This window comes from Sciurus carolinensis, chromosome 1 (genome assembly GCF_902686445.1).
Source record: "Sciurus carolinensis chromosome 1, mSciCar1.2, whole genome shotgun sequence".
Lineage (NCBI taxonomy): Eukaryota > Metazoa > Chordata > Mammalia > Rodentia > Sciuridae > Sciurus > Sciurus carolinensis.
Window position 1 is genome coordinate 183,896,615 of NC_062213.1, and position 26,878 is coordinate 183,923,492.

General features: G+C 49.3%; 1 protein-coding gene across 2 annotated transcripts; it reads left to right on the forward strand.

The window, feature by feature from the left end:
• The first annotated feature begins 2,861 nt into the window (after nt 1-2,861).
• Smim12 (small integral membrane protein 12) lies at nt 2,862-11,505 on the forward strand. 2 transcript variants are annotated; one of them, XM_047520458.1, is made up of 3 exons: nt 2,873-2,986; nt 6,283-6,377; nt 6,464-11,505. In XM_047520458.1, exon 3 carries the CDS (start codon nt 6,469-6,471, stop codon nt 6,745-6,747), a length of 279 nt encoding a protein of 92 aa, XP_047376414.1. In that variant the 5' UTR covers nt 2,873-2,986; nt 6,283-6,377; nt 6,464-6,468; the 3' UTR covers nt 6,748-11,505. The 2 variants fall into 2 exon arrangements, with proteins under 2 accessions (XP_047376406.1, XP_047376414.1); XM_047520450.1 differs by lacking the exon at nt 6,283-6,377 and having other exon boundaries at nt 2,862-2,986.
• Nucleotides 11,506-26,878: the final 15,373 nt, after the last annotated feature.

Consider the following 26,878-nt stretch of genomic DNA (forward strand, 5'->3'; position numbering starts at 1 on the left):
GAAGCAGCTGAGTCCAAGTTTAATCTTAAACATTATACCATTTTTTGGCGGGGGGTCTATGTCTTTTCTCAGAAATGGAGCTGGGTTTCCTGGAATCACTAGGTATATGGGAGTGGGCGCAAAGGAGCAGGTCAGCTTCTGTAGTTCTGGTCATCTTGCTATTGACATAATGTTTAAAATGTCCCAAGGTAATGCTAATGTGGGGGACTCTCCTTAGGTTCTTGTGACCTTGACCTGGGTACTTGGACCGAGCCTCAAGTGTATATTAATGATGAGACCAAGTTCTTGTGCATGAGTTAACCCTAGTCTGGCCATAGCCAGGAACATGAACAGAAAGTTGTGGTAAAAAGGGAGGCAGGCCTGCTCTCCCAGGGGGTCTGAGGAGATGAGTGTGGGGATCCTCTAGCAATCAGGGTGCCAGTCTGTTTTGTGCTGCTATAGTAGAATACTGCAGACTGGGTAATTTATAATGAGAAGAAATTAATTGACTTATAGTTTTGGAGGCAAGTCCAATATCATTATGCCTAAAAGCAGGACACAGTAGTGTATGCCTAGAGTTCCAGTTCTTCAGGAGGTCCATTTGAGTCCAGATGTTCAGGGTCAGTCTGGACAACAGAGCAGAATATTGTTAAAAAAAAAAAAAGTTTGCCTGCAACTGGCGAGGGTCTTCTTGCTGCATCATCCCATGGTGGAAGGGGAGAAAGGGCCAGAAAGGGGAAGGAGGGCCAAACTCACTCCTTTATAAGAGAACCAAATCCCACCCATCCATGAGAATGGAGTGCTCAGCCTAATCACCTCTTACAGGTCCCACTATAACAGCAATTAAATTTCAACATGAGTTTTGGAGGGAACACACATTTAAACTGAACAGGAATCTGGGAAAGATTTCTGCCTTGTGAACTGAATCTTGCGGGATGAATTGGCATTTTGCAGTCAAGGAAGAGAAGGGAAAACTCATTTCAGGCAAAGGGATCAGCTTTGGCAGAGGCTTGGAAGGGAATGTGTGCTGGGAATGATGGGAAGAGCAAAGGCTGGAGAGGGGTAACAAGCTAGGATGGGGTATGGAGGGCACCGAGGAGATGTGGCAGAGGGGACCCCTGGCAGCAGGGGGTGGGGAGAGAGATTTCATGGTTTTATGGAAGTTTTTGAAAGACCCTTGGACCAAAAGGATGGAAGTGGTCTGGAGATGGCAAGGAGAAGGCAGGGAGACCATGATAAAGTGATCGAGGTAAAAGAGAGTGATGTTGACTTTGAGAGACGTTTAGGAGGCACAGGTGCCCTCACCTGAATGTCACTCAGGTTTTTTGGCTTAATGAGTAATGCCAAAAAAGGACAGGAGGAATGACGGTATGGAATATTTAACATATCAATAATCATTTACTGAGCACTTATTGAGGTGCCAAGTACTATGCCAAGCACATTAAGGTGATTTAATACAGCAACCCTCAAGGGTGGGTACTATTATTGTCCTTTTAAAAATGAAGAGTGTAAGTAGCTTTTCTGAGATTAGCAGATAGCTTAGCTGGGTTAGCCATCTGATTTCCAAGTGTGGACTCTTGAGCCCCATCCACTTCTGCCTGATCCAAGGCACAGCTCAAGGACTGGCTCCTCTAGGGAACTTTCCCTGATTCTTCCTGGCTGAGCTGATGGTCCTCATTTGTTGTCACGTTTCTTATACCCTGGTGACATTCTGTAGACCTGTCTGCTTCCCCTTCAGTCAGAGAATTCCTGAAGTCAGGAAAGGTCCAAGTCATTTCTGCATCTCCAGTGTCGACTAAGTGTTAATTGGCTGACTGAATGCCAGTTATTCCAGGCAGTTCTGTTCCCTTCTCTCTTACGTATTCAATGTGCAAGTAAACAAGTTCGGCTAATAACATTCTCAGTTCTTTATACTGTTTCTTTCCATCTTAACTGCCAAACTTAGCTTTGGGCTCTTCCTGGTTAATAGAGGTAGTGTCTCTAACCTGATGGTGCAGTATAGGAGGCTTCCTATGAAAGTAATTCATGAATTTGAAAACAAATAAAACCAACCAAACAAAAAAGACACAGTTACTTTGTTAAAAAAGTACTTGGGAAGAAGTACTTCAGGTAAATGGAAAAGCATAAGTAAAGTTACAGACCTGTAAAACAGTTGGTCTGTGTGGGGAAATAGGAAGGCATTAGTACATATTACTAAAGATAAGAAAATATGCTGGGCAGAGATCAACTTGATGAGGTTGGGAAGGCAGAACCATGTGGGGGCATTAAGGAGCTTGGGACTTTTTTTTCCCCCCTGTATGTGATAATAGACCTCTTTTCAGTGTACAATGGAAACACACAAAAAACTTGTACCTGAGGGGTCAGGCTTTACTCTATTTCAATTATTTGTAGACTCACAATAGCTACCATTTATTTCCCTGCTTGTGGTGTGCCTAGCACAGTACTTTACATACATTATCTCACCTAGTCCGCAAAACATCCCTGCAAAATGGATGTTATTACCTCTACACAGAAGGAAAGGAAGCTCAGACAGACTAATAATGTTTCCAAGGTCACACAGCTGGAAAGCTAGCTCGGCTCCAAAAAGGTTTTAAAGCACTAGATTATAATCTCCTAAGGAGAGTTTCTTGAGGTCAGGGATCATGTCTTATGTTTCTGTGTACCTGACCTAGGTCTTAGAAAATGCCTAATAAACATCAGTTGAATAAATGAATGAAAGCCTTTCACTTTCTCCACGAGAAAAACACGTGACGACGTCACAGGGAAACCTCCCGGACACGAGGGGGCGCTGTACCAATCTCAGCGCAGTAGGGTCGGGTTGCGCACACCTAGCTTCCTCTCTTCCCTAGACTGGAGCTCAGCCAATCCCTGCACTCGAGAGATCCCGCGGTCAGTAGGCGGGGTCACGGGGCGACGCCCCGCAGGCCGCCGGGAGCGGTGACACCCGTGCTCCCGGCTAGCGCGCGGAGAGTGGGGGCCAGGTCGAGGAGTGCGGGCTGGGCCGCAGGTGAGCACGCGGGCCGGGAGGGCAGTTGCCTTCCCTGGAGCGGCTGCCGGGGCCGCCCGTTCCACGATGACGGCTCCGGGCCGCGACCTCTGAATTAGGAGAAGGGTGATCGCGAGTGTCCGCTTCCACCCTGGCCCGGCCTAACGGCGCCCTCTCTTCCCGGAGCTTGGTTGCAGAGTCTGGGAGCCCAGCTGGCCTTCTGCGGGCTTCTTACCTTAGGCACCAGAGTGAGGACGGACGTTGACAGGACCATGAGTGTGGTGGGACGGAGGAGGGAGGGTAGCTGTCTGGACCTTGACCTCCCTTGCGCTCCCATCCCTGAACTGGGCTCGAGTGACTTCGAGAGCTCATTCTTGCTCCTTCTGAGGCCCCCTCTGTCCTTGTTAGCAATTCTCGAATTTGGGAGTGCGGCCTGGAGTCTCACTGGGCCGACGTTGGCAGCCGTTCGATTTCTACTGGACGCATTGTTCCTTCATTGGAAATAGTCGTGACAGTATTTGTGAGACACTTCTGCCTCTTTCATTTTGATACCCTGGAGATGACTCCATGGAGTCTCTAGTTTTCGTGTAATCAGCAAAGTCATCTGCTGTTTCTGCCACCTTTTGAGGGTAGGTGGATGACTGCTGTGGTTTTACGGCTAGTGAATTGCTTGAGCTGGTGTCATTGGTACGGTGAATTCGTTCAGGCCTTTTTTTTTCCTTTTTTTTTTTCTTTCCCCCCTTGACCAATTTGTGCTAGAGAGGGTGGAAAAGGTGGAGGCATGGATAGGGCATAATGGGCTGGACAGACTTGGTCCTTGCCCTTTAGGAGCTTTAAGGTGCTTTGAGAAATGCAGACAAGTAGAGCAAGTCGGCACAGTGCCCAGCACAGAGAAGATGGTTATAAGTGTTCAATAAATGAATGAATTGGCTTATTTGGAAATGACTATAACACAAGCAGGATGACAGAGAGAGACCTTGTACTGAGTGTGAGAGAATTTTAGTTGTAGACTTGTGCTTGATACGTTTTAAGACAGATTGGAAAGCTCAGTGGAGCTGCTGTTTAGCAAAAGTGTTTGTTTAAAAAGAGAGAACTTGCTTAAATGATAGGAAATAAAATGGAGAAGTGTTAGGTTTGGAATTCTTCAGGTGTGTATCTTTTAACAATGTCTCTAAAAAAGTTTACAAGTTTCTTAGTATATCAGAATTTGCAAAAAAGGGAAGCTTCTCTAGGTCATGGAATGCTAAGTTAATGGGGAAAAACTACAGGAGGCTCTTCCAAAGTCCAGAATTTTGACAGAATTCATACACATATCTGCAGTGTGTTCTTTCCACTAGAAAAGCTCAGGCTTTGAAGTTAGAGAGGTCTGGCCTCAAAAGCAGGGTCTATCACTTCTAGTGATCTTGAGCACATTACAATGTTTCCTGAGCCTTTGTAGCCTTAGACAAAAATCTGGCCTACTCACAGGTGTTGTGAGGGCCAGGTGATGACTAGTGTATAAATTGTCCTAAGTTGTCTGGCATAGGGCCTGGTGCTGAGACAAAGGACTAGAAAGGAATCTTGAAGCTGCTGCAGTTTCCTGCCCCCATGTTGGTCCATTTATAATTTTAGGTTCACAAAACACTTGGATTCTGAGAGGAAGAGAATGAAAGAATGAATTGTATTTTCTTTGGTGAGATTTTGATTGTTACTCTAGACCAGAGATACATTGGGGAAATATCCGCAGAAGCGCAAACAGATTTTTAGTTGAGGCTTTTGGGCAAGTTACTTAACCCTCTGATAATGACATCTGTCTCTTCAGAGGGTAGAGATGAGGATAAAAGACAATTTATGTAAAGTGCTTAGCCCAAGCCTAACTATAATATGTACTCAGTAAATGGTAACCATCATTATTATAATTGTGAATGATCTTTGAAAACCCATTTTTGTTCCATTATCCCAGATGTGGAACACCTATAAAAATTTAAACTTGAGCAACAAATATATCATTTTTGGTAATTTTGAAATGATCATTGTTTTTAGAAATCTATTCTTTCGAGAAATGTAATATGTGAATGATTTGTTCATTTGAAAAAAAAGTATGTATTTCACATATATATGTGAAAAATATATAATGGATTTATGAGCTCTAGATTATGATTTCCAACCTATTTTAATGTACCTGTGTCAATATTATTGAAATGTTCACAGAATTGATGATAACTTGGGACTTAATTGGTTAGTATCAGTAGTAATCATTTGTGGCTAAATGGCCAATTAAAGTGAGCCAATTTGTATTTTGTACATGTGTGGGTTGGTTTTTTTTTTTTAGTACCGGGCTTGAACCCAGCTACTGAGCCACATCTCCAGTCCTGCCCCCCTTTTTGATATTTTTTTAGTTGTAGATGGACACAATACCTTTATTTTATATATTTATTTTTATGTGGTGCTGAGGATCGAACCCAGTGCCTCACATGTGCTAGGCAAGTGCTCCAGCACTGAGCTACAACCCCAGCCCCTGTCTAGCCCTTTTTTATATTTTATTTAGAGATAGTGTCTCACTGAGTTGCCTGAGGCTTTGCTAAATTGCTAAGGCTGGCTTTAAACTCCTGATCCTCCTGTCTCAGCCTCCTGAGCCCCTGGGATTACAGGCATGTGCCACTGCACCCAGAAATCGGTGTGTTTTTACCTTACTCTGACATCGTCCTATTTAATATCAGAAGGCCCCAGTGCACTTCCACCTCTTCTATTTTCTGCCATGCCTTGTTCAGTGGTTTTTACAGAGAATTTTCAAGTCCTAGGACTCTGCCATGTCCAGAGTGTATAATGGTTTGTGATATTTTTAGGAGTTCACTATGCAAATGTGAGGGTGTGAGTTTGGTTGAAGACAGTCTATTTTGAAGACAGTGTGACCAGCAGATTTGTAAAGTATAGATTAGACCCATTGTTAGAAAATCTAAGTTCAGAATAGGATAAAACTTTTGTTTATCTTACTCCCAGAACAGTTAGGTGATGGATTATGGTATTGGCTATTTCAGTATGCTTCGTATACTTTACACAAGGAAGAGGAACTATTTCTCATTATTGAGGAGGTGGGAGATGACAGTGGGATTGTATGTGTAGCTGTCTGTGCGCATGGAGACATTTTGTAGAATAGAGAAAGGCTTCTTTTCCCTTAATATGTTGGCAAACTGGGGGTGGGGTGGGGCTGTGGTCCACAAAAGGCTTGGGGCTCAGCAGTCCCCTTGTGGGTAGCACTGCCATATACAGGTGCATGGTGCTTGAGATAGAAATTCTTTCCTTCTTCCCTAACAGTTGAATCTTTCAAAATTTCCTAGATTATTTCAGGGACCCGACTGGTGCATAAAGCATAATACCCTCTGGCATTACTCTGCAGCAGTTGGCTGCTCAGTAAATTGTGCCAGGCTACTTGGTAAGTGGTGTGCCCCATGGGTTGTCCATATTTGGTGGGTTGTGGATGTTTGTTTCTCCCTAATTCTACCTTATGCTCTTCTGCAGATGTCATGTGGCCTGTGTTTTGGACCGTGGTGCGTACCTATGCTCCTTATGTCACATTCCCTGTGGCCTTTGTGGTCGGGGCTGTGGGCTACCACCTGGAATGGTTCATCAGGGGAAAGGATCCTCAGCCGATGGAGGAGGAAAAGAGCATCTCAGAGCGCCGGGAGGATCGCAAGCTGGATGAGCTGCTGGGCAAGGACCACACCCAGGTGGTGAGCCTTAAGGACAAGCTGGAGTTTGCCCCTAAAGCTGTCCTGAACAGAAACCGCCCGGAGAAGAACTAATGGAGGACATAGGGCCCTATGGTCCACAGGGCTGTGACTGGTTTTGCCACCATGTTGACCCAGCCCCAGAACATACATCTGATTTGCTTTGCTGCTTATTCTGGCCCCTCCTGCACCCCACAGCCACACTGTACTGGCTGTTCCTTTATGGCCGGGCAGGCACAACAGCAACTGAGGGGCCAGCAAAGAGGAAGGCCGCCTCTGTTGAATGAGGTCTACAACTGCTCAGGCTTCTGGGCTTACGTGGGTGCACTATGCAGAGGAGTGTTTTGAAATGAACACTGGTTCTCAGACTCCCTGGGGAGGTGGTTTGATCTCAGGTGGGAAGGGCTGGGATTTGGGTGTTACCTTTAGGAGGGAACCACACATGTCAAGTTCTAGTTTGCACTGGGAAGAGTTAAAAAATCTACCTGGCTTCCTCAACTGGTTCACCTTATCTTTCAGGTTCATTCTTCCTGAAATTCTGTTGTCAGCTCAGGAATGGGATTCCTTAGAGAAGGAAAGCATTTTTTTTTCTGTTGTCAGAAGCTCAGGCTGTTCACCTTGGGGCAGGGAGGAACATGTACCTGGTGAATTTGCTTGAAAACAATCACCGTCTTCCACCCTTCATTACTGTGTAGTGAAAACCTTGATTAAAGTGGCATCTGAGCACCTGTCAATTGAATCCTATCTTCCAGAAGGCATTTGATGTCTCCTTAGAAGTTAGGAAGTACAGCCAGTTCCGGTAGGACAACAGTGGCACTTGAGGACTCCCAGGGCCCTGGAAACCTGGTTTCCCTCGGTGTTTGCTGTGAATCCCCGAGGCCCAAGTTCCCAAGAGCCTTTGTACCATGATATCAAAGACTGTAGCATCATCTAAAGTCTAAATTGGAGTATGGCAGATGCATGTGTGTATGCATGCACACACATACTGCACACACTTCTCTTGAAAAGTAATGTATGCATATTAGAGAAAATTTGGTAGGGATTAAAAAGGTCACCCATGCTCTCAGTGCTTTAACTACTATTAACCTTTTGATGTCTTTTCATTACCCTAGTTTTTAAAGATAGTTATGTAATTGTACTTTATTATTTTTTTTCACATTTCTCCTTTTTTTTTTTTTTTACAGTACTGGGGATTGAACTCAGGGCCTTGCACATGCTAGGCAAGCACTCTGCCATGGAGCTACACCCTTATCTTCTCCTTTTAGCATTGAGACCAGGGTCTTGCTAAATTGCCCTGGCTCGCCTTAAATTTGGTAATCTGTTTCAGCCTCACGAGTAGCTGGGATCACAGGCATGCCCTACCATGCCTGGCTACATATTATTTGTTCAAATCACCTTTCCGTCTTATCACATGGTTATCATAATTGCTTTTAGTAGCCACATAATTGCCCATCAAGTGGGAATATGGCAAGTTTATTTTAAAGTTTCCCTGTTGGTGGATATTTGAATTGGTTCTGTTTGTTCACAAGGTTAAATACTCTAATGAATATCTTATACAAAGCTCTTCCTGCATTTTTGAGTTAATAGTAGAAACAGTAAATGGCATTTGGATAAATGGGATTAACGGTTTTGAGGGTTTCAGTGCATAATTAACTGAATGTCTTTCTGAGGAGGCTCTAGCAGTTTATGCAGAACGTGACCACTTAAGATGTTACCAGCGAGGCTGTACAGGCAGGAGAGCAGAGGGCAGGAAGAGGCATAGGACCACGTTGCCTCATGAAGCAGACCTAAGTGAGCAAGGGGAGTGCAGGTCATGAGCACAGGACTAAGGAATCTACCTCCAGAAGTGGGGAGGGTATTTGCCCTGCTTGCAGGATCTCTCTCCCCAAGATCTGATGGTTTCAACAGGTAGGTGAGGCTGCAATTCCTGAACAGGTAGAGATGCCAGCCAGGGAGAAGAGGAGGCAAATCCAGAGAGTGGCTTCCCCTCAGTGTTGCTGAGGCCCAGTGGGGATGTTGAACTGAGCTGCTGTTGCCTCCCAGGGAAGGAATCCCTTGGGGAGTGTGGGGAAAGATTGCTACTCCTGTAAGATGAGACTGGGGTTCTGAAAAGATCTGCTAAGCTCAGCTTCTGGTTACAGACCAGCTTGTGGCATGCCTCATTGACAGAGCGGTGCTGCCCCTCTGTGGCAGGCCTGAGCATTACCAGGTCTGGGATAGCTCCAGGGGGCTAACCCAGGAGCTGCAAACTTGATGCCCACAGGTCAGTCATATGACAGGTGAACCCTAGGCTAGCCTGGCTGGGAACTGGAAAGCACGGGCCTGCCTAGAGGGGGCAGTAGTGATTCAGCTTTCAATTTGTGCTGCTTGCCCAGTGGCACCAGATTTTCCATTTTTTCCCCCAAAGATGCTGGAAATTCAATGGGGTTTTAATTTTTTTATTTGTGGAAACTTGTCTTTTTAAAATGTTGACAATTTGTTTAAAAAAATTAAGCATGCTACCACACTTGTGAGGTTAATTTGGCCCAGTGGCTGCCAGTTAGTGACCTTTCAAAATGCTCTTTTCAGGCTGGGGATGTAGCTAAGTGGTAGAGTGCTTGTGTAGTATGTACACAAGCCCTGGGTTCCATCCCCAGCATTGGAACAACTAAAAGCTCTTCTCCTACTGATGTCTCCTAATGCATTTTTTAGCTATCTAACAACTTGTAGCAAATATCAGGTTCGAGAATTGGTTTCCATGAAACACTTTTGGTCTCCGGCATATGCGCAGTTTAATACCTACCTAAGCAAAACATTTGAGGATGGAAAGGCACAGAAACAATACCAAAAAGATTTTCCCAGAGACATTTTTAGATTTTCTGATATTTTAGAACAACCCTGTCTCTGCTGGTGTGCCTCCTACCAGTGCCTCGCTGAGGAAGCCCTATCTTTGGAAATGCAAGTTGCTCCCTTCTTCAGGCTCACTTTGATTGTGCCCCCTTTTAAATAACTTCATTTCCTAGGGCATGTCTTGGCTGAATTTCTGCCTCCAGCAAGTCTATTAATATTCTCAGCTATGTCTTTCCCACGGGCTGACTGAGATTCTGCTGCCGTAGTGGCTGTAAGACAGTGCGTGCTCTCCTGCTTCTGTGCAGGTGACATCAAGTAGCAAGGCTAATGTGGATGTGGGTAAAGACAGGTCAGGATTGCTGGGGTGAACCAGGGCATGGAGTAGTTTTCTTCCACACTTGCTGATTCACCTTGAAAGCATGTGAACCTCTCTGGCTGGTCCAACAGTCACAGTTCATTGAAACACATTAGCAAGTGGATGTGCTTGGGGCTCTTTGCTTGTCCTCTCTCTGCTCCCCTGCGTCTTTTTCCGGCCCCGTGATGGTGGCGGCTTTGGAGCAGGGTCATCCTGTCTGAGCATGGCAGGAATCACTTCTCTGCCCTCAGCGGCTCAGTGTCTGGTGCTTTTCCACTCTAGACCTTTCCTGTGCCTGTTGCTGTGTTAGCATAAGTCAGCTGGGAAGCTGCCAGGACAAGCCTTCCAGAGAGCCCTTGGACTCCTGTCAGCTTTCCAGGGCCCTGGCTGGTGGGACTGTTGGTCGAGTGAAGCAGTGTGGATTGAGCCCCCTGGAGTCTGGGTTGAGAGCCAGTCAGCTGGGACAAAGAAGCCCTGCCCTACCTCGCTTGTCCTTGTCCACATTGGCATGGTCCTCTATGTACTTGTGGGGTGCTGAGCCAGGGCAGCGTAGTATAGTGAGAATAAAGGGGGTTTTGGAGGTTGACAGACTGAGTTTTGAACATCACTTCAATAACTAACAATGACCTTGGTCAAGTCACCAAGCCTTTCTGAACCTCAATATCTTCATTTGTAAAATGCGTAAGACTTTTTGGAGAGTAGTTTGAGGGAAAGGTAATGTATGTGAATTTTTTAGCACGGCCATGGCAACCAATAGGTGCTCAAAGAGTGTTAGCTGCTTTAATTTTTATTGCAGGAAGTGCCTACATTTCCTGCAGTAGTTGTGTGTACCATTGTGATCCTGGTGAGAGGGGAATGGGAGGAGAGAGTGATCTCAGCTAGTGACCTCAGGGACCCTCACAGGCCTGGTGGTTGAGGGCTTCTTAGCAATATTTTATGGAAAGGACTGGCTTTCCTAAGAACCAAGCTGGCCATGGGGATTGCAGGCTTTAGACTTAGTTACTAAGTAGTACTCCACTGTGTGGTCTGCTAAGTCAAGAGGTGAGAGGTGGGAAGTAAGGTGTCCAGAGGTGTTCTGATCCAAGAAGTCATGGATCAGGAGAATGGGAAGAAGACAGAGCCTTGGACTTGAAGGCAAGAGAGCTGGGAGGCTTGGGGATGCTGTCTTCTATCCTGGCCTTTGGTTTCTCCACCTGCAAAATGGGGTGCTAACCTGTGCCCTGCTGGTAGCACAGGAAGAGGAGGAGCAGTTTTGAGTACTTTGAAGACATGCAAGGGCTGAATGTGCTGACCCAGTAAAACCTCCCTTTTATCTAAGTGGGATGGCAGCCAGTCTGAACAATAAAACATAAATACATCCTCTTTCATTCCTTTGCTGTACACAGTCTCTTTTAAAAGGTTTTGCTAAATAGAAGTCTTTGGGGGATTCAGCTTGAAGAGTAAAGAATAATTAGTAATTGGTGTATCTGTTTTCATCCTCTTCCAGCGGTGCCTCTCATGTACTTAAAAACAATTTATTCTTTTTTTATTTCTATTTTTGTGTTGGAGATTGAATCCAGGCTTCATGCATGCTAGGTAGGTAAGTGTTCTACCACCGAGCCACACCCCCTGCCCACTGTATTCTTTATGAATTAAATTTGTTAACATTATCTGTTAAGTCCTTTTTACATAGAACCATGACTTTCAACAATGGCAAATGTGCCTTCTACATTGCTGAGATTTAAAATAATGTTTAGCATTCCAGGAAGGGCATGGACACTTGGGAAAGGTCCAGGGTGTTTGCCTTATGCTCTTTCTCACTGTCCCTAATCCCTCACATCCACCTCCAGCTCCACGGTCCATTTGTTTTTCTTTTTTTGGGTACTGGGGATTTAACCCACAGAGGTTTTACTGTTGAGCTGTGTCCCCCTTCTCCCAGCATATAATTTTAATTTTTTATTTTGAGACAGGGTCTCACTAAGTTGCTGAGACTGGCCTCTAATTTGTGATCCTCCTGCTTTAGTCTCTCAAGTTGCTGGGATTACAGACGTGCCCTGGCTCCACTGTCCTTTTCTGTTTCCTTCTGAGCCTGCATGGCCAAGTGCAATTGGAGCAATTTGTTTAGCCCCTCTCCGGGTACTCTCCATTTGTGGGTTTCAGATGCAACACAGTCTGGTATACTTCAAGGTAATCCGTTTTAAACAGGCTGTAGGAGTCCCCAACTCTACAGCTCTCTTAGCTGTGCTGCTTGCTCACTGACCCCACCACTGCAGTGCTGAGGCTGTGTAAAAGCAAGTCTGGTATCCTTGTTTCGATCCTGGTTGAGCTCTGCAGTTTCCGGCACCCTCTCCATGGCCTTCTCCCTTGACGTCACTACCATCTCAGTGTCTGTCCTCCACTCTCCCCTGTTCTAAACATGGTCAGCTTGCGGCTTCATTCTCACCTCTGCTTCTTTGTTGGGCAATCCTGACCTCATCCTGGCTTCAGCCACTTCCTGTGTCTGTCTTGATGACTCGCACATGCATCTCTAGTTCTGGATCTCCCCCTAAGCTTCAGAGCAGTGCCCTGTACATAACCTGACATGTACTGTGCATCTCTGCTTTGTTTTCCTGTGTGGTATATGGTATGATAGTTGCAAGTGTTGACCTGGGTGTGAAACCCAACTCTGATCTACTCATGTGACCAGAGCAGTTACTTAAGCTCTAGCGCATCATCTGTGAAGAGGGGCGAATTCTGCCTCTCTCCCAGAGTTACTGAAGACAGATCATGTTTATAACACCTAGCACAGGCTCTGGCAGAGTCCCTTTCTTCTGTTTCTCACGTCATTTTGACACTTCCTCCCACCGTGTCCTTCATGGATCCCATTGCCACTGTGTGGTGACCCACTTCTACGTCTGGAATCCATCTCACTCCCTGCTTTAGGCCCTCATCTTCTCTTGGCTAAGCTCTTGATCTCTTCCTGAACATTCCTTTTCTGTCAGCATTTTCTTTCTAAAACACGTTGGTTTGAGGTTATTCCTTGAAGACCTTCTGGCTTCTCTTGCCTACAGCCCTCGCATGCCAGGTAAGGTCTTTCACTCTCTTGCCCCAGCCCACCTCCTCAGCTTTCTCTCTCGTCACTACCTGAAGCAGAACCTGGCTTTTGCAGCTTCCTCAATGTGCAGTGCCCCTTCAAACCTTGGTGCCTCATGCGTCTGTGCATGGGCCTCCCGGGCTCTTGCCTCCTTGGCTACCTGATGGACCCTAGTTATGCTACAAGATTTGCCATGTGGGTTGACGCCTGACTTCCCCAAGCCTGGGTTACCTTTCCCTCTCTGCTTCTCTAGCCCTGTGTTCATTCTTCTACCTCAGCATTGTTCCCAGGGACTGTGACTGCTGTGCATCCGTGTTTCCTTAGACTATGGGTTCCTTGAGGGCAGGGACCAAGTCTTTCCTCTGTCCCTTCAGTGTCTCACACATGGTCATTGTCAATAAATGTGAAAGAATTAAGAGGCCCTTGAGTGTGGTTCTGGGAGGGAACGGGTAGGGGGGGTGGGGGTGGAGAACTCTGAAGGGAGGGAGCAGAGTACCAGGTTTGTGCTTTGAGGTGCCTGGTGGCCTGGAGCCAAGGGCAGCAGTGTTTCGCTACTGCTTTGCCTTTCCTAAGAGAAGACATTGACTTAATTTTCCCAGGAGAAGCGGGGCTTGGACAGAGGGCTGCCTTTCCCCATCGGGTAGGACCTGGACCAGCACAGCCATGATGAATTTGACCCTGATGACTCTGTAGTGGGGAACAATGTCCTCAGGAAAGCATTCAGGAAACCCTTCGTGTAGCAGTGATCAAAGCCCTGCAGCAGCTCAGCGGGGTGGATGGGAAGACTCCAAGGAGTCCAGCAAGGCCCTGGGTCTGAGCCCAGGGAGCCACTTAATGCACTCAGCAGGTGGAGCACTCCTCAGGCCTCAGGACCCTGGGCAGCCCTCTGGGAGAAGGAAATCCTAGGAACCGGCAGAAACACCTGCCTGGGAAGCCCTGATGGCTGCCCTGGAGAGCCTCATTTACCCTCAGGGTCTTCCTCCAGCTGAGGGCCTGAGAGCATGGGGGCGGGGGCTGGCAGGTGAGGCTGGGAAGCCTCATGAACAGGTAGGGCAGGCTCTGGTTTCCCCAAGCTGATGGAAAAGGGTTGGGAATAGTGTAGCTCAGTAGTAGAACGTACACTTAGCATACAGGAGGCCCTCAGTTCCAGTCCCCAGCACTGAAATAAATAAGAGGAGCGAGGTTTCTGTTCCTCTGGTTCTAACTCAGTAAACCTGGGGCTGGGCCCTGGAATCTGCCTTTTGCTCTGTGCTGTGACTCAGTGGTAACGCTTGTGCTTGGCACACACAAGCCTCCAATTTCCACCTCCAGCACTGAAACAAAATAAAATCAAGCTGACGCAAGACTTCTTGTATTTATATGAAACCCTCTTTTCTCTGTCCTCATCCTGGAGGAACTCAAATAGAAGAGAGAGTGCTGGTTGTCCGTATGCCAACAGCAGGGACCTGAGGCCTCGAGCAGGAAATGGCTCACCCAAGATAACACGCCGTTCTTGGCAGAGCTGGCCGCGCCATCCCATGCCCTCTCCCCTTCCCAGCCTGCCTCTTGTCATCTCACCAAACCAAGGTCAGCTTCTGGCCTGCAGAGCGGTTGCTGTGATGACGAGGGGAACACCCTTGAGTGCCTGCTGGCCACCAGGCGCCACCACAGCCCCTGTGGCCAGCAGCTCCCCTGACTGAGCTCTGAAGCAGCCTGCAGCCTGTTTTCCTGCCCCTTCCGGTTTCATTTCCCAGAGTGCAGACCCAAGATCAACTCTAGGGGTAGCTCTGGCCCTTTGATGCTCTCCAAGCTGTTTTCCGCACGTGCGGGAGGGTAGGAGGTCACAGTCTTTCCCACAGACAGGAGTCCTGTGTGTTTATCATTCGTTCAGTTGACAAGGGGGATTGTTCAGCTGCGGTTGTCCCTAAAGCCCTGTCCCTGGCTGCCTCTCTCCTCACATTCTATGCTGGGCCTTCCCTCACCCCCTCCAAGAAGCTCTGCTCTGGAGTCAGAATGTTTGTGTCCACAGCCCAGCACTGCCACTTACTGCTGCGTGCCCTTTGGCAAGCCACTTCACTTCTCAGTGTCTCAGTCTCACTTGTCAAATGGGGGCCGATACATGGCTTGTCTTCCAGGGTTGTTGTCAGGACTAGAATACTCCAAGGGCCTTGGAACAGGGATTCCCATTCAGTTAGCACTTAGGAAAAGCTGGTTACCGTGATGAGTAGAACTTCCCCCATTCCATGCACTTGGCCTCACTTGAAGGCCCTGGTCTCTGGGCTCTAAGAGGGGTTGTCTGAACATAGAGGGGAGCAGGCCTCCAGTGATGCTGTGGCGGAGGGCTAGGGAGTGGGGGACGCCCTGATCCTCAGTGCCGAAGCCTGCTGACCCTGCGCTTTGCTGCTCTTCTGCCCATTTCACTACTGCCCTAGTCCTGTTCCGCACAGTGTTGGTGCCTTGCAGCATCCACCGGCCCTGGCTGGGTCCCCAACATCCACACAGCCCTGCCTTGGTTGTCTCACTCTTGGCCTGAATTTTGGAGGAGGCTGTAGAAACTGGTAGTGAGGGGTGGGCTGAGCTGAAGGGACCCTGCCTGGGTTGTCATTGGCTCCTGGAGCGCTATCCCAGTGTGAGGCTCACTGGGTGTGTGTGGGAGGAAGTCTCCCCAGACTCTTCTTCATCCCCAGACAGGTCAGGGGAGGAGGCCTTTGTTTTCTAGGGCTGCTATAACAAAATACCTCCAAATGAGTGGCTTAAACAGCAGGAAATTATTTTCTCGCAGTTGTGGAGACAAGTCCAAGGTGGCAGCAGGGCTGGCTGCTTTCTTTGTTTTTTGGTTTGAGGTACTGAACACGGTGGGTGCTTAACTACTGAGCCACATCCCCCCTTTTATTTTGAGAGGGCCTTGCTAGGTTGCTCAGGGTCTCACTAAGTTACTGAGGCTGGCTTTGAACTTTTGATCCTCCTGCCTTAGCCTCCTGAGCCACTGGAATTACAGGTGTGTGCTACCACGTCTGGCTGGGTTAGCTTATTTGAGGCCTTCTGCCTTGGCATTTTTTTTTTTTTTTTTTAATTTGAGGTGAGGTCTTGCTATGTTGCCCAGGCTGGTTTTGAACTCCTGGGCTGAAGTGATTCTCCCACCTCAGCCTCCGGAGTAGCTGGGACTATGGGAGCATGCCACCACACCGTCTGGCCTCCTTGACTTTTGCAACTGGCTGCCCTCTCCACATGGTCATCCCTCTGTGCATGAGCACCCCAAGCCTCCACTCGTGTCCAAATTTCTAATGGACACCAGGCGGATTAGATTAGGGCCCATTCTAATGGCCCTGTTTAAACTTAATCATAGTTTTAAAGGATATCTCCCAAGACAGCCACATTCTGAGGAACTGGGGTTTAGATCTTCAACCTGAGTTTGGAGGGATCGTTCAGCCCACGACGGGAGGACAGATGGCAGCAGCATGGAAGGGACTTCCTCTGGGGAATCCCGCGGAGGAGGGGCAGGGGCAGATGAGGTAAGGTGTGGGCCTCCTAAGGGCAGGCCTGCAGTCCCTGACTGCCTGCTTGGCTATGGGGTGAGGCTGCTACTGGCTCCTCCGCCTCTTCTCCCCAAAGAGTTCTTAGGGAGGGAACTAAATGCCTGAGGCTGGGAGGCTCTGTGAACTGATGGTCCCTGTGGTCTCTAGGGTGAAGGAACAGTCAGGGAGCCAGGCATGGTCCTGTCCTTCCCCTGCCTTATCAGAACCTGGACGTCCTTCTGCCTCTAGGCCGAGGCCCAGGCTCTCCCAGTGGGGCACGCTGACTTTGAAGGGGTAGTGCTGCCACCTTTGTTTCAGCTGAGCTCTTGGGCTCTCCATGCCCCTGCTGGGCAGGGAGCGGTGGAAACAGCATGAAGAATCCAAACGTCCCTTCCATTATTTTTCCAGAAGACTTCACCTACCTGATTGGGTTCCCTCAGGCTGACACTGCAGCAAGGTTTCCCCTGAGCCCGTGCATTTCCTGGAAAGAGTGAGGGCAGGAGGGAAGTGGCTTAGAGCGTGCTGGGGAGAGTGGCATTGTTCATGCAGCCCATAAGGTAGGCTAGAGGTCATTCAGGGGCCTCTGAAGGGGCATTGCCTCCCTCGGGTCTCTGTGTCTCCCATGGGTCAGTAGCCCTAGGCCTCGTGAGGCTTCTTGTCACCCAGGGTCCAAGAGGGACAGGCAGGATGGATGCTTTAACCTGATCACTGCAGGGACTGCCCAGCCAGTCCCATGAATCTCAGGCTTGCAGAGGGTCCCTGCATCCTGGAAATGGGTCAGAGGGCAACTACTCTCTTCTGTGGACCTTGTCATCGTGGGAATCTAAGGCAGAAAAATCCCAGGAAAAAAGAGAAGGAAAACTGCTCACTGAACTGTAGGCTGAGCATGAGGCTGGGCACTTCATGGACTCTCATTCCATTCCCTTGAGAGTCCTACACAGCAGGGTTGTTTTCTCTATTTTCATAGAGGAGGAAACTGAGACTCAGGCTATTTAACTGCCTAAATCACACACTGGACAACAGTTGGTCATGTGGGAAAGAGCGACTCGGTCTGCTGGCTTTGCATCTCTTTTCTGCTTCCAGCCAAGCTGGCTGTCCTTCCTGACTTCTCTGTGCACTTTGCCCTTCTTGCCCTTGGATGGTGGAGGGTGGGAAAGTAGGTGAGGTCCTGCTTCCCTCCTCCTTCCTTCCAGTTCTAGAGACCTCTTTGTTCTTCCCATTTCTGTACACTCAAGGGCTTGGGACTCCTGTCTGGCTGGGTCACAGCTCTCAGGTCTCCAGTGGCTAGGAGGAATTGAATGGATTGTCACCTCTGATCTGTCCCCTCCTCTTACACTGACCCTTTCAACACAGCCACAATGGCCTGAGTGCTGCTCAGTTGAGTGGAGAACAATATTCCTAGAGAAGGGCTTCTGACAGGACTGGAAGCAGCCACCTGCCCCTCCCCAGGGGCGTTTCTCCAGTGCCAGGAAGTGGGAGAAGACAGATTTGCTCTGAAGGGGGGGTGGGGGGGGTCCTTAAGAGCAGGTGTAAGAGGAGGGACAAATGGTGCTCTCTCCGTACTATCTAAACCTGACTCAGTGTCAAGCAGGGCTGTGTGTAGTTTGGGCTACTTCTTATTAGACAGTGGATTATGTGGTTGTGCCTCTCATTAGCTGTGTGGCCCTGGGCCAAGTAACTTCTCTATGCTGAAATAACTGAGGGGCAAGTTCTCAGCATAGTGTATGACTCCATCGGCTCTCCTCTCGCTTCAGCTTTCCTGCCAGTTGGTGGGTGTTCTCGGTCTTTGTGATCAGTTTCTGCTGGGAGGCCAGGTGCGGGGGGGACACTCAGCCTGGGTAAGCCTTTTCCAAGCTCTGCAGGAGCCTCCTGCCTCCCGCTCTCTTGCTTCACTTTGCTTTTTGCAATGTGGAGGAAGCTGAAGGAACTGTGATTATCCGCTCTGGGAAGATAAAGCTGAAGGGTGACTCAAAACGTTTTTGTAAGCCTAGCGAAGGTTATCGTCCAGAGCAGAGTGACCAGCAGACACCAGGAAACGTGCTCAGTGTGCAGCAGAGGGATGGGAGTCGACATGAGAAAGCCCTTCCCAGCAGTGCAAGGCCCGAGGTCCTGGAAAGGCAGGGGGTAGGCGGGTGAGATGGAGGAAGCCTGCGAAATCCTTAAAAATAGGTCGTTTTGTTCTGGCTTGGTTTGGGTGGGGATTGGTCAAGAGGTGGTTAGAGGCCGCTCATCAGAGGCCAGCAAGGAATTCATCCTCAAATCAGAAGTCAGCTGAGATTGGTGGCATCCTTAGGGGACAGAGTTGAATATTGGAAATGAGCCTGGACCAAAGGAAAGACAGGGAAACCCTGCCTCAGCCCCTACCCCCAGCTTTGCCTGGCTATATTTTCGGAGACAGCACAGGAAGTGGGCCTTCACAATGTCAGGATACAGGAAGCTATCGAACTATTGAAGGCCACTTCCTGTGAGCTGGTCATTCACATACATTTGTCACTGGCTATCAGGCCTTTTGGGCCCTGCCATTGTCTGGAGGGGCTGCAGAAGACTGGGGGCGCCAACAGAGGCTCTTGGAAACAGAATGCACTATTGTGCTGAACTGGCAGCACCCTGCGGGTGGGGAGGAAAGTGGTGGGTAAGAAAGGGGACGCCTGCCTCTCATTGTCATTGATTGCACAATGGGGCTGGGGGCTGGGGTCCTCTCCTGCTCGTGGGAGCCTGAACTTCTGGAAGCAGGGTTGGCTGCACAGGAGCCTGACTTCAGGCATGGTCCCGGATAGAGCTGGAAGGTGTTCCAGCCCCTTATTAGCACCCGTGGGTTTTATCGGCCTTGGCAGGTTTTCGAGATCTCTGCCAGGAACCAGTGTGATGTAAAATGGGCTTGGAGTCAGGCAGGCCTAGATTTTGAAGTCCTTCTCCAACACTATCAACTGTGTGACTTTGGGCAAGTTGCCTCCCCACTCTGGGCTTCAGTCCTGCTCCGGAAAGTGAGGATAGTCCTGGCTGGCTCATAGGGATGGCCTTTATTTGAGAGAATCTGTTGAAGATTTTAGCACATGGTAGATGGTTGGTGGCATGCACTAGATGTCCTCCTCTACCCTCAGTCTCCCTTCCAGCTTGCTTCTGACCCTACCATCTGGTCCTCCAGTGAGCGAGCAAATCAGCATGTGCAGGGGTATGAAGGGGCATTTTAATGTCAGCCCAAACAAAAGCCTCACTCTGCCTTCCTTGATGCCAAGAATATCAAATCAACTGTTAATTATCTGCACTAATGAACGGCACAGCAGCAGATAATTTTTCTTTGGCCATGTGCCTTTGGCCTTATGTGTGAATCTGGGTGTGTTTGATTTCTGGAAGTTCACTTCAAGCCAAACAATGTGGTTCTAGCAGGTGGAGCTAGCTCAGAAGGGGGAGCTGGAGAAATGTCTGCTGCCCAGGGCGCTGCCCTATTCGGCTTTATAACTCAGCAGTGCCAGGAAGGGGCCGCTCTCTTTTCTCAAGTAATAGGATGAGGCTGTGCACTTTAGAGTCAGACACTTGGGTTCGAATCTTGACTCTGGTTTCAATGATGTGACTGAGTCGTAGGTGGCACCTTACAAGTCTTAATCGTATTTACCTTTCAGGGTTTCTGTGAGAATGAAATAAGAGCATGCAGCTGGTTGGGGAAGTGCAGGCCTGTAATCCCAGTGATCAGGGAGGCTGAGGCAGGAGGATTACAAGTTCAAGGCCAACCTCAGCAATTTAGCAAGGCCCTAAGCAACTTAGCGAGGCCCTAAGCAACTTAGCAAGACCTTGTCTCAAAATAAAAAGTAAAAAGGGCTAGGGATGTGGCTTAGTGGTTAAATGCCCCTAGGTTCAATCTCCAGTATAAACAAAACAAAACAAAACAATACAAAACAAAAACATGCTTATGCCATCACCTGGGTGTTTTCCTTCCTTTTCTTTCCCCTCCCCCTTGTCCCTGTCACTTCATTCCTACCCCAATGGTTCAGGCACACATTTGGACTTCAGAGGGTTTTACTGTCCCACCACATGGAAGAGCACAGGCGGGGCTGTTCAGTATGGCAGCCTCCAGCCACGTGTGGCTATTAAAGGTGAAATGAGCTAAAATGAACAATGCAGTGTCCCACTAGCCACCTTCAAGTGCTCAGCAGCCACAGCACCTAGTGGCTGTGGTTTTGGACAGCTGAAGCAGAACGTTTTTGTAGGTACAAAATGGTTGCATAATGCTGAGCTAGTAGCTAACTACTGAACCTGGTCAGCAGGAGGAGATAAACTAGCAAGGACAGAGGTTTGGGGAACTGATCTGAGTCAGTAGTGTCCCTGTGCCCTCGGGGTGTCTGTGAGGAGTGGACTCTTCATGCTCGTCCTCTGCCCCATTGGTAGGGTTCCTCAGAGTGCACTTGGTCTGACACTCAAAGGCTGGGACCTCTGAGGCTGAATGGGAGCTGCCCAGATAGACCAGCATGCCAGGGACAGGTCAGCTCCAGCCTTATAGACTTGTGTTTGCTTGTGTGCCACAGCCCCCATGTAAGTGTGCGTCGTGACGGTGTAGGCCAGGGGAGACCCTTTAACCTAAGCCTGCAGCTCTATATTCTTGCCTTTGTCTTCCATCCTTGGCACAGAAACTGTAGATATTGACATGGACTCACTCTACCATAGATGACACTCATCCTCTAAGAATGGGTGGTAATTCCTGCACATGACTCTGTCTCTCCTTCCTCAGTCCCCTTGGCTGCAGAGGGCTGACCCTGACATTCTCGGCCTTGAGGTTTCAGCCTTGTTGCAGCAGCCTGGTGTGCGCAAGTCCTGGGCACCCCTAGACCTCAGCCATCTGACCTCAGCAGCGTGTTCCAGGTTTATGCTGTTTACAAGCCCTGCTTTGCTTCCCGACACTGACTAGTCAGCGTCCCCTCCCTCGCCCCACTAGAGGAGCAGGGCTGGGCCTCTGTGCTCCTGTGAACTGGGTTCCTTCTCTGAACACACGTGCCTTCTGAAACTGCGATTCCAAAGTCTGCTGTTAACATCAAATTGGCCTGAAGGTCTCTCACCGGTTTGCTGGGTCTTGCCTTTGGAGTAGCTCAGCCTCTGCCCAAGTACCAGATTTCTGGCCTTTCTCATTAGCTGCACCAACAGTGAAGTCCCAGCACGCCTGGCAGCTGAGCCATAGTGTTGGACAGATTTAGGGAGGCTTCGGGCTTGCCTACCTTGGGCAGGTTCACGGACAGTTGGAGCACGCAGAGTTTGGAGCTGCTGGGCAAGTGCTAGGTCGGGAGCTGGCCTGGGATCCCACTTGTGAGGCTAACTTGTCCCCACACCTGGGGGCAATCAGTAATCTGTGGTCCAGGGTATGTTCTGCTCTGATTGTTTCTTTCACAGTTGGGGCCCCTGAGGCAAGATAAGAGATATGGCTGTATACCAGGGTGTCTGAGTTGGGATCCAACCCATCTTATTCTGTTGGTCCGAGGTTGCCCTGCCTTTTTCTCCATCCAGGCCTGGGGCCCTGTCTTCCACCCTAGCCCAGAACAAGCCGTTCTTTTCTCTGACTTCTTCCTCTCCTGTCGCATGAGGTTGTGGTGAGAGAGGTGGTCTCTAGGCATGGAAAGGTGCCCCTACCACCCATTCCTGCCTCTGCTTCACTCAATGGCCACCTGAGGGGTGGGGGTATCCGGGGAGGGGTCTTGATTCCAGAAACAATGTTGCTGCCCATGCCATTGTTGGGAGAAACCCAAGGGACAGCCCAGCGGGGGTGGTGCCCCTCCCCACCCTGAGGCTTTGCTTTTCCCTGGCGCTGCTGCTCATTGTCCTTCCTATCCTGGGCAGGATGGGAAAGGGCTTGTGGGGCTGGACACAGGGCCTTAGCCAAGTGACCAATGTCCAACTTATGCTGTTAGGCAGAAAGAAGTTTTTAATGGTCCACACACGCCTTCAGTGACAGACACATGTCACCAACACTCCCTACCTCCCACCTCAGCATCTCTCTGAGCCTCCTCCTCCTCCTCCTCCTCCTCCCCCTCCTCCTCCTCCTCCTCCTCCTCATCCATGTTTCTTCCACATGAAGGAAAACAGAGCCACAGATAACTCCCAAGTCTAAGTTGTCACAGGAGAGGGCAGCTCTGATCCATGATTTCTTTATCCAAAAATCCCAGAGAAAGAACACCCTGGCTCAAGTACCTGTCCCCAGATGAATAATGGGAAGAAGTTTCAGGTAAGAACATGGGAGCTTCAGCAGTGGCCTGTGGATGGGGCCACAGTTCCCTGAGAGGGCACGTGACTCCTTAGATGATATTATGAGGGAGAACAGAACAGGTGTGACAAGGCCTCATGGGCGAGGGCAGGGTTCAGGAGGTAGATTGAGCCCTCTCTGCTACAGTGATTTCTTAGTGGCAGTGTGCTGGCCTAAGAGAAGGAACCGAGGAGAGGAGGGCTATTAAGGATTTTGGAGATTTGGCTCTGAAAATAGGCACTAATGGTGTCCCAGGTAGGCTGGCACCTTAGAAAGAGTGTAGCCATAGAACCAGAGGCCTGGAGCTGGCTCCACCACCTCCACAAGAGACTTAGCATCTCTGAGCCTGATCCCCATGTCTAAAAGTACGCAAGAAGTGAGTTTTGCTGGCCTCACCAACCTGTGGATTCAAATGAAATCACCCTGGCCCAATGTTCCACTGTTTCTGTCCCATAGCTCCTGGTGTGCATGACCCCCTACTTACTCAATGGGGATAGCTCTCAGGTGTCCCTGATTGGATCCATTCTGCAAGTCACAGAGAGGCTACAGGGCTCCTGAAAGAGTCCTCATTCCACCTTCGCTGTGGTCCCACCCAGTGGTTTTAAACCTGCAGATAACCTGGGTGGCAGGTGTTACTACATATCCATTGGTCCTTACTACGTGGAGCTATTTGGAGTTCCATGAAGTGGGGGAGAAGATTCACCAAAGCCAGCTCATACTTTGTCACTGGGTCCCAGAGCAGTGTGGCTTATGGGGCTCCTCTCACAAGATGACCAGGAAGAAGACTCCTTTGGCTCTGCCAGCAGCTTCCCTCTCTTCCTAAGGTTCTGACCTGGTCCCAGGATCTGGGCCAGGAAAGACATCCGACTCTGCCCTCCAGGATCCTGCCTTCTGCACACTCCCATGCCAGGCCTTCTCTTGGATGCTAGGAGGAGGGGACACTGTCCTTCAATGTATCAGATATAACCTGACTCTGAATCCCAGTTTAACCTTGTTCAGAAAACCCTCTTTTCCAGAAATGCAATTCCTTTTAGAATTACTGTGTGGATTAAAAGAGATAAATGAAGGTGTTCAGAAAATGTTGATTCCCTTTCCTGAATCCCACAAGTTCAATGGCATTCTTCTGGGAAGAATGAGTGTAGAAAGACACTTGTGTAGTTGGTGCCCAGCCAGAAGGCCAGGGATGCCTGGCATGGCTTGGCCAGGTGAAGCCAGGGTTCTCCAGCCCAGTGGCTCTTCTGTGGTCTCTTAGGTGGGGCTTGGTGAGGGGGCTGTTATGGAATCAAAGATCTTGGTTGGTGGTAACATGTCACTGTTTTAAGACAGGCCAGGGAGAGGTCCTCCTGGCTGTGGTGTGGACAGGAGACCTTGGGCTTGGGAGGTGAGAAAGAGGCTGTAAATTTCTGGAGTCCTGAAAACCAGGGTTTCACCTGGGCTGCCCCCTGCAGTGTCGGTGTCAACCCCACTGAAAGTGAAAAGCCGGGCTTCCCTCCTGGCAGGAAGGCCACCACTCAGCCTCTGCCAGGATGCTCCAGACAGCAGGCCCATCAGATAGGAGACCCACGTGCTCTGGCTCAAAGGCCTCTCCCTATGGTGGAATGATAACGAATCTACCAGGGCTAGAGGGTAGACTAAGGACAGGAAGGGGAGAGCCGGACATCTCCACAGTATCGTGGGGACAGGGACTCAACAAAGGGGAGGGAGAAAGGGCTGGGCTACAGTCGTGGAGAAGTCACTGGAGGTGTTTGGAATCTTCCTGAGAGGAGCTATCCTCCCCAGTCAGGTGTTCTGGGTTCTGGGAGCCAGGCCTGACTGTCCCCAAGCCCCTCCTCCTGTTTCCTGGGAAAGGCCCTCAGTGAAAGTTCTGGCTGGATCACTTGGTCCTCAGAAAAAGTTGGGACCAGATCCCTGATCCATGAAAGAAGCACACAGAAGTGGTGTTCTTGGGGACCAGGCAGAGTCAGGAGCCAACTGTCAGTTGCTCCAGGAACACAGAAGCTGGAGACCAGAGGAGATGGCTGTGGCCGCTAGAGGCTCTCAGAATTCCCACCTTGGGAGGCGGCCAGTACGACCTGCTGTCATTCAGCTTTCATTTTCCACAAAGGGACATGTAGCACCTAGTCACACACACTTAATGAAGACTCAGTCTCCCACACGGCACAAACAGGCACGTGCCCGTACCGGACACCACTTCCCACCCTCAGCCACTCCGGTGCTGGGAGAGTTCATCCAGGCCCAGCACGGCTTGTCCCCTCCTCTTCTGCCCTCGCCCCACCCCCACCCAGCCCCACCCCTGAGAAAGTACAGCTCAGGGGTCCCCAGGGCTGCACAGGAAATGCTTTGTACACTACGGGTCAGCCAGGCTATTTTCTGTCCCAGGACTGGAGGGAGGTTGGGCCAGGAGCAGCCTGTCACGACACACTCAGCTGTTCTCTGCCTCTCTTTTTTGTGGATTTTCCTGTCTCTACAATTGGCAGTGGGTGTATTTCTGACTCTGTGTCTCTGTCCTGACTCTGTTTCTCTTTCAAGCCTTAGGGTCATTTTGACCTAATGTCTTTGCCACTTTTCACTCAATGGTGACCCATAGACCCTCCAAAGCTTAGCTCAGTGCCAACCCTTCAACAGTTTTCTCTGACCCCTTCCTGTCCAGTTTGAATCCCCTTCCCTGTAGCCATGTGCAGGAGGGATCTGAGGACTGTGTTCTTGTGGATGAGCTACGTCCCTCCTCCCTGGATGGACTGGGGGTCCTCACCCTGACTTAATGACAGCGTTTCTCAGCACCTGAACACATAGACAGCATTCACATGTGTGTCCATGTTTACCCTCATTGTTCATTTACCTGTGTGACGGGAGGCAGCAGTGAGAACCTGACTCTGCCTGAATTACAATTTTAGGTGCGTGACCTCAGGCGAGTCACTTCACCTCTTGGTGTCTCAGTTGCCTCCACTATAAGATGGGGATGAACTTGAGTTGTTGGGATAATGAAATGAGTTAGCAGGTGTAAAGTGCCAACAGCAGGTCAGTGCCTGGCCCGTCACGAGCCCCCTCAAATGTCATCTGTGTCATTATTTCACAAGTGCTGAGATGGAGAAATGGCATCATTTACTGGTAGTTCCCCCAGGGAGAAAACTATTTTGGGGAAGGATACTTTGACTAATCGCTAGGGTGGAAGCCCTATTGTCAAAGGCTACATCCTTGAGTAACAAGAGATGGTTGCTAACTGTCTTTATTTATCTTTTTAGTGGTGCTAGGGATGGTACTCGGGCTCTTGACCATGCCAGGAAAGTGCTCTATCCCTGAGCCATGCCCCAGTCCTCAACTGCCTTATTTAAGGCGGGTAGTATAGGTAACCGCAGGGCTTTCGTTTGGTGAGGTGTGATATGCCAATTTGGGGCCGGTGCTGAATTGCTCGTGTTTTAGTCAGCTTTTTCTCTGCTGTGACTAAATGACCCAACCCAGGAAGGGTTTATTTGAGGGCTCAGGGTTTCAGAGGTCTTAGTCCATAGAAGGCCAGCTCCATTCCTCAGGGCTTGAGGTGAGACTGAACATCATGGCAGAAGAATGTGACAGAGGGAAGCAGCTCACATCATTAGGAAGCAGAGAGAGAGACTCCACTCTTCAGATGCAAATCTATACCCCAAAGCCACGCCCCAATTCCAATCTCCTCCAGCCACACCCTATCACTTCATTTAATCCCATCAGGGATCAATTCACTGATTGAGTTAAGACTCTTATCACCCAATCATTTCTCCTCTGAACCTTCCTGCACTGTCTCACATGTGAGCTTTTGGGGGACACCTCACATCTAAACCACAGCAGTTTGAGATGGGGGAGTCTGGGTGGGGTGTGAGACAAAGGCAAGAAGGAGGACGTGTTAGTTTCCAGTCACTGCCGAAACAAATTGCAACACACTAATGACCTTAAACAGAATTAATTACTGTAAGAACAGTACAATTTCTTATTTTACAGTTCTGGAGGTCACAAGCCTGAAATGGACATTGCTGGGTTGAGGCGAAGGTGTCAGCAGGCTGCATTCCTTTCTGGAGGCTCTCAGGGAGAGCCAATTTCCTTGCCTCCTCTGCCTTTAGAGGCCTACTACATTCCTTGGCACGTGACTCCCTTTCTCCATCATTGAGGCTAACTCTGGTCCTTTTTTTTTGTATTGGAGATTGAATCCAGGGGTGCTCAACCACTGAGCCACATCCCCAGTCTTTTTTTGTATTTTATTTACAGACAGGGTCTCACTAAGTTGC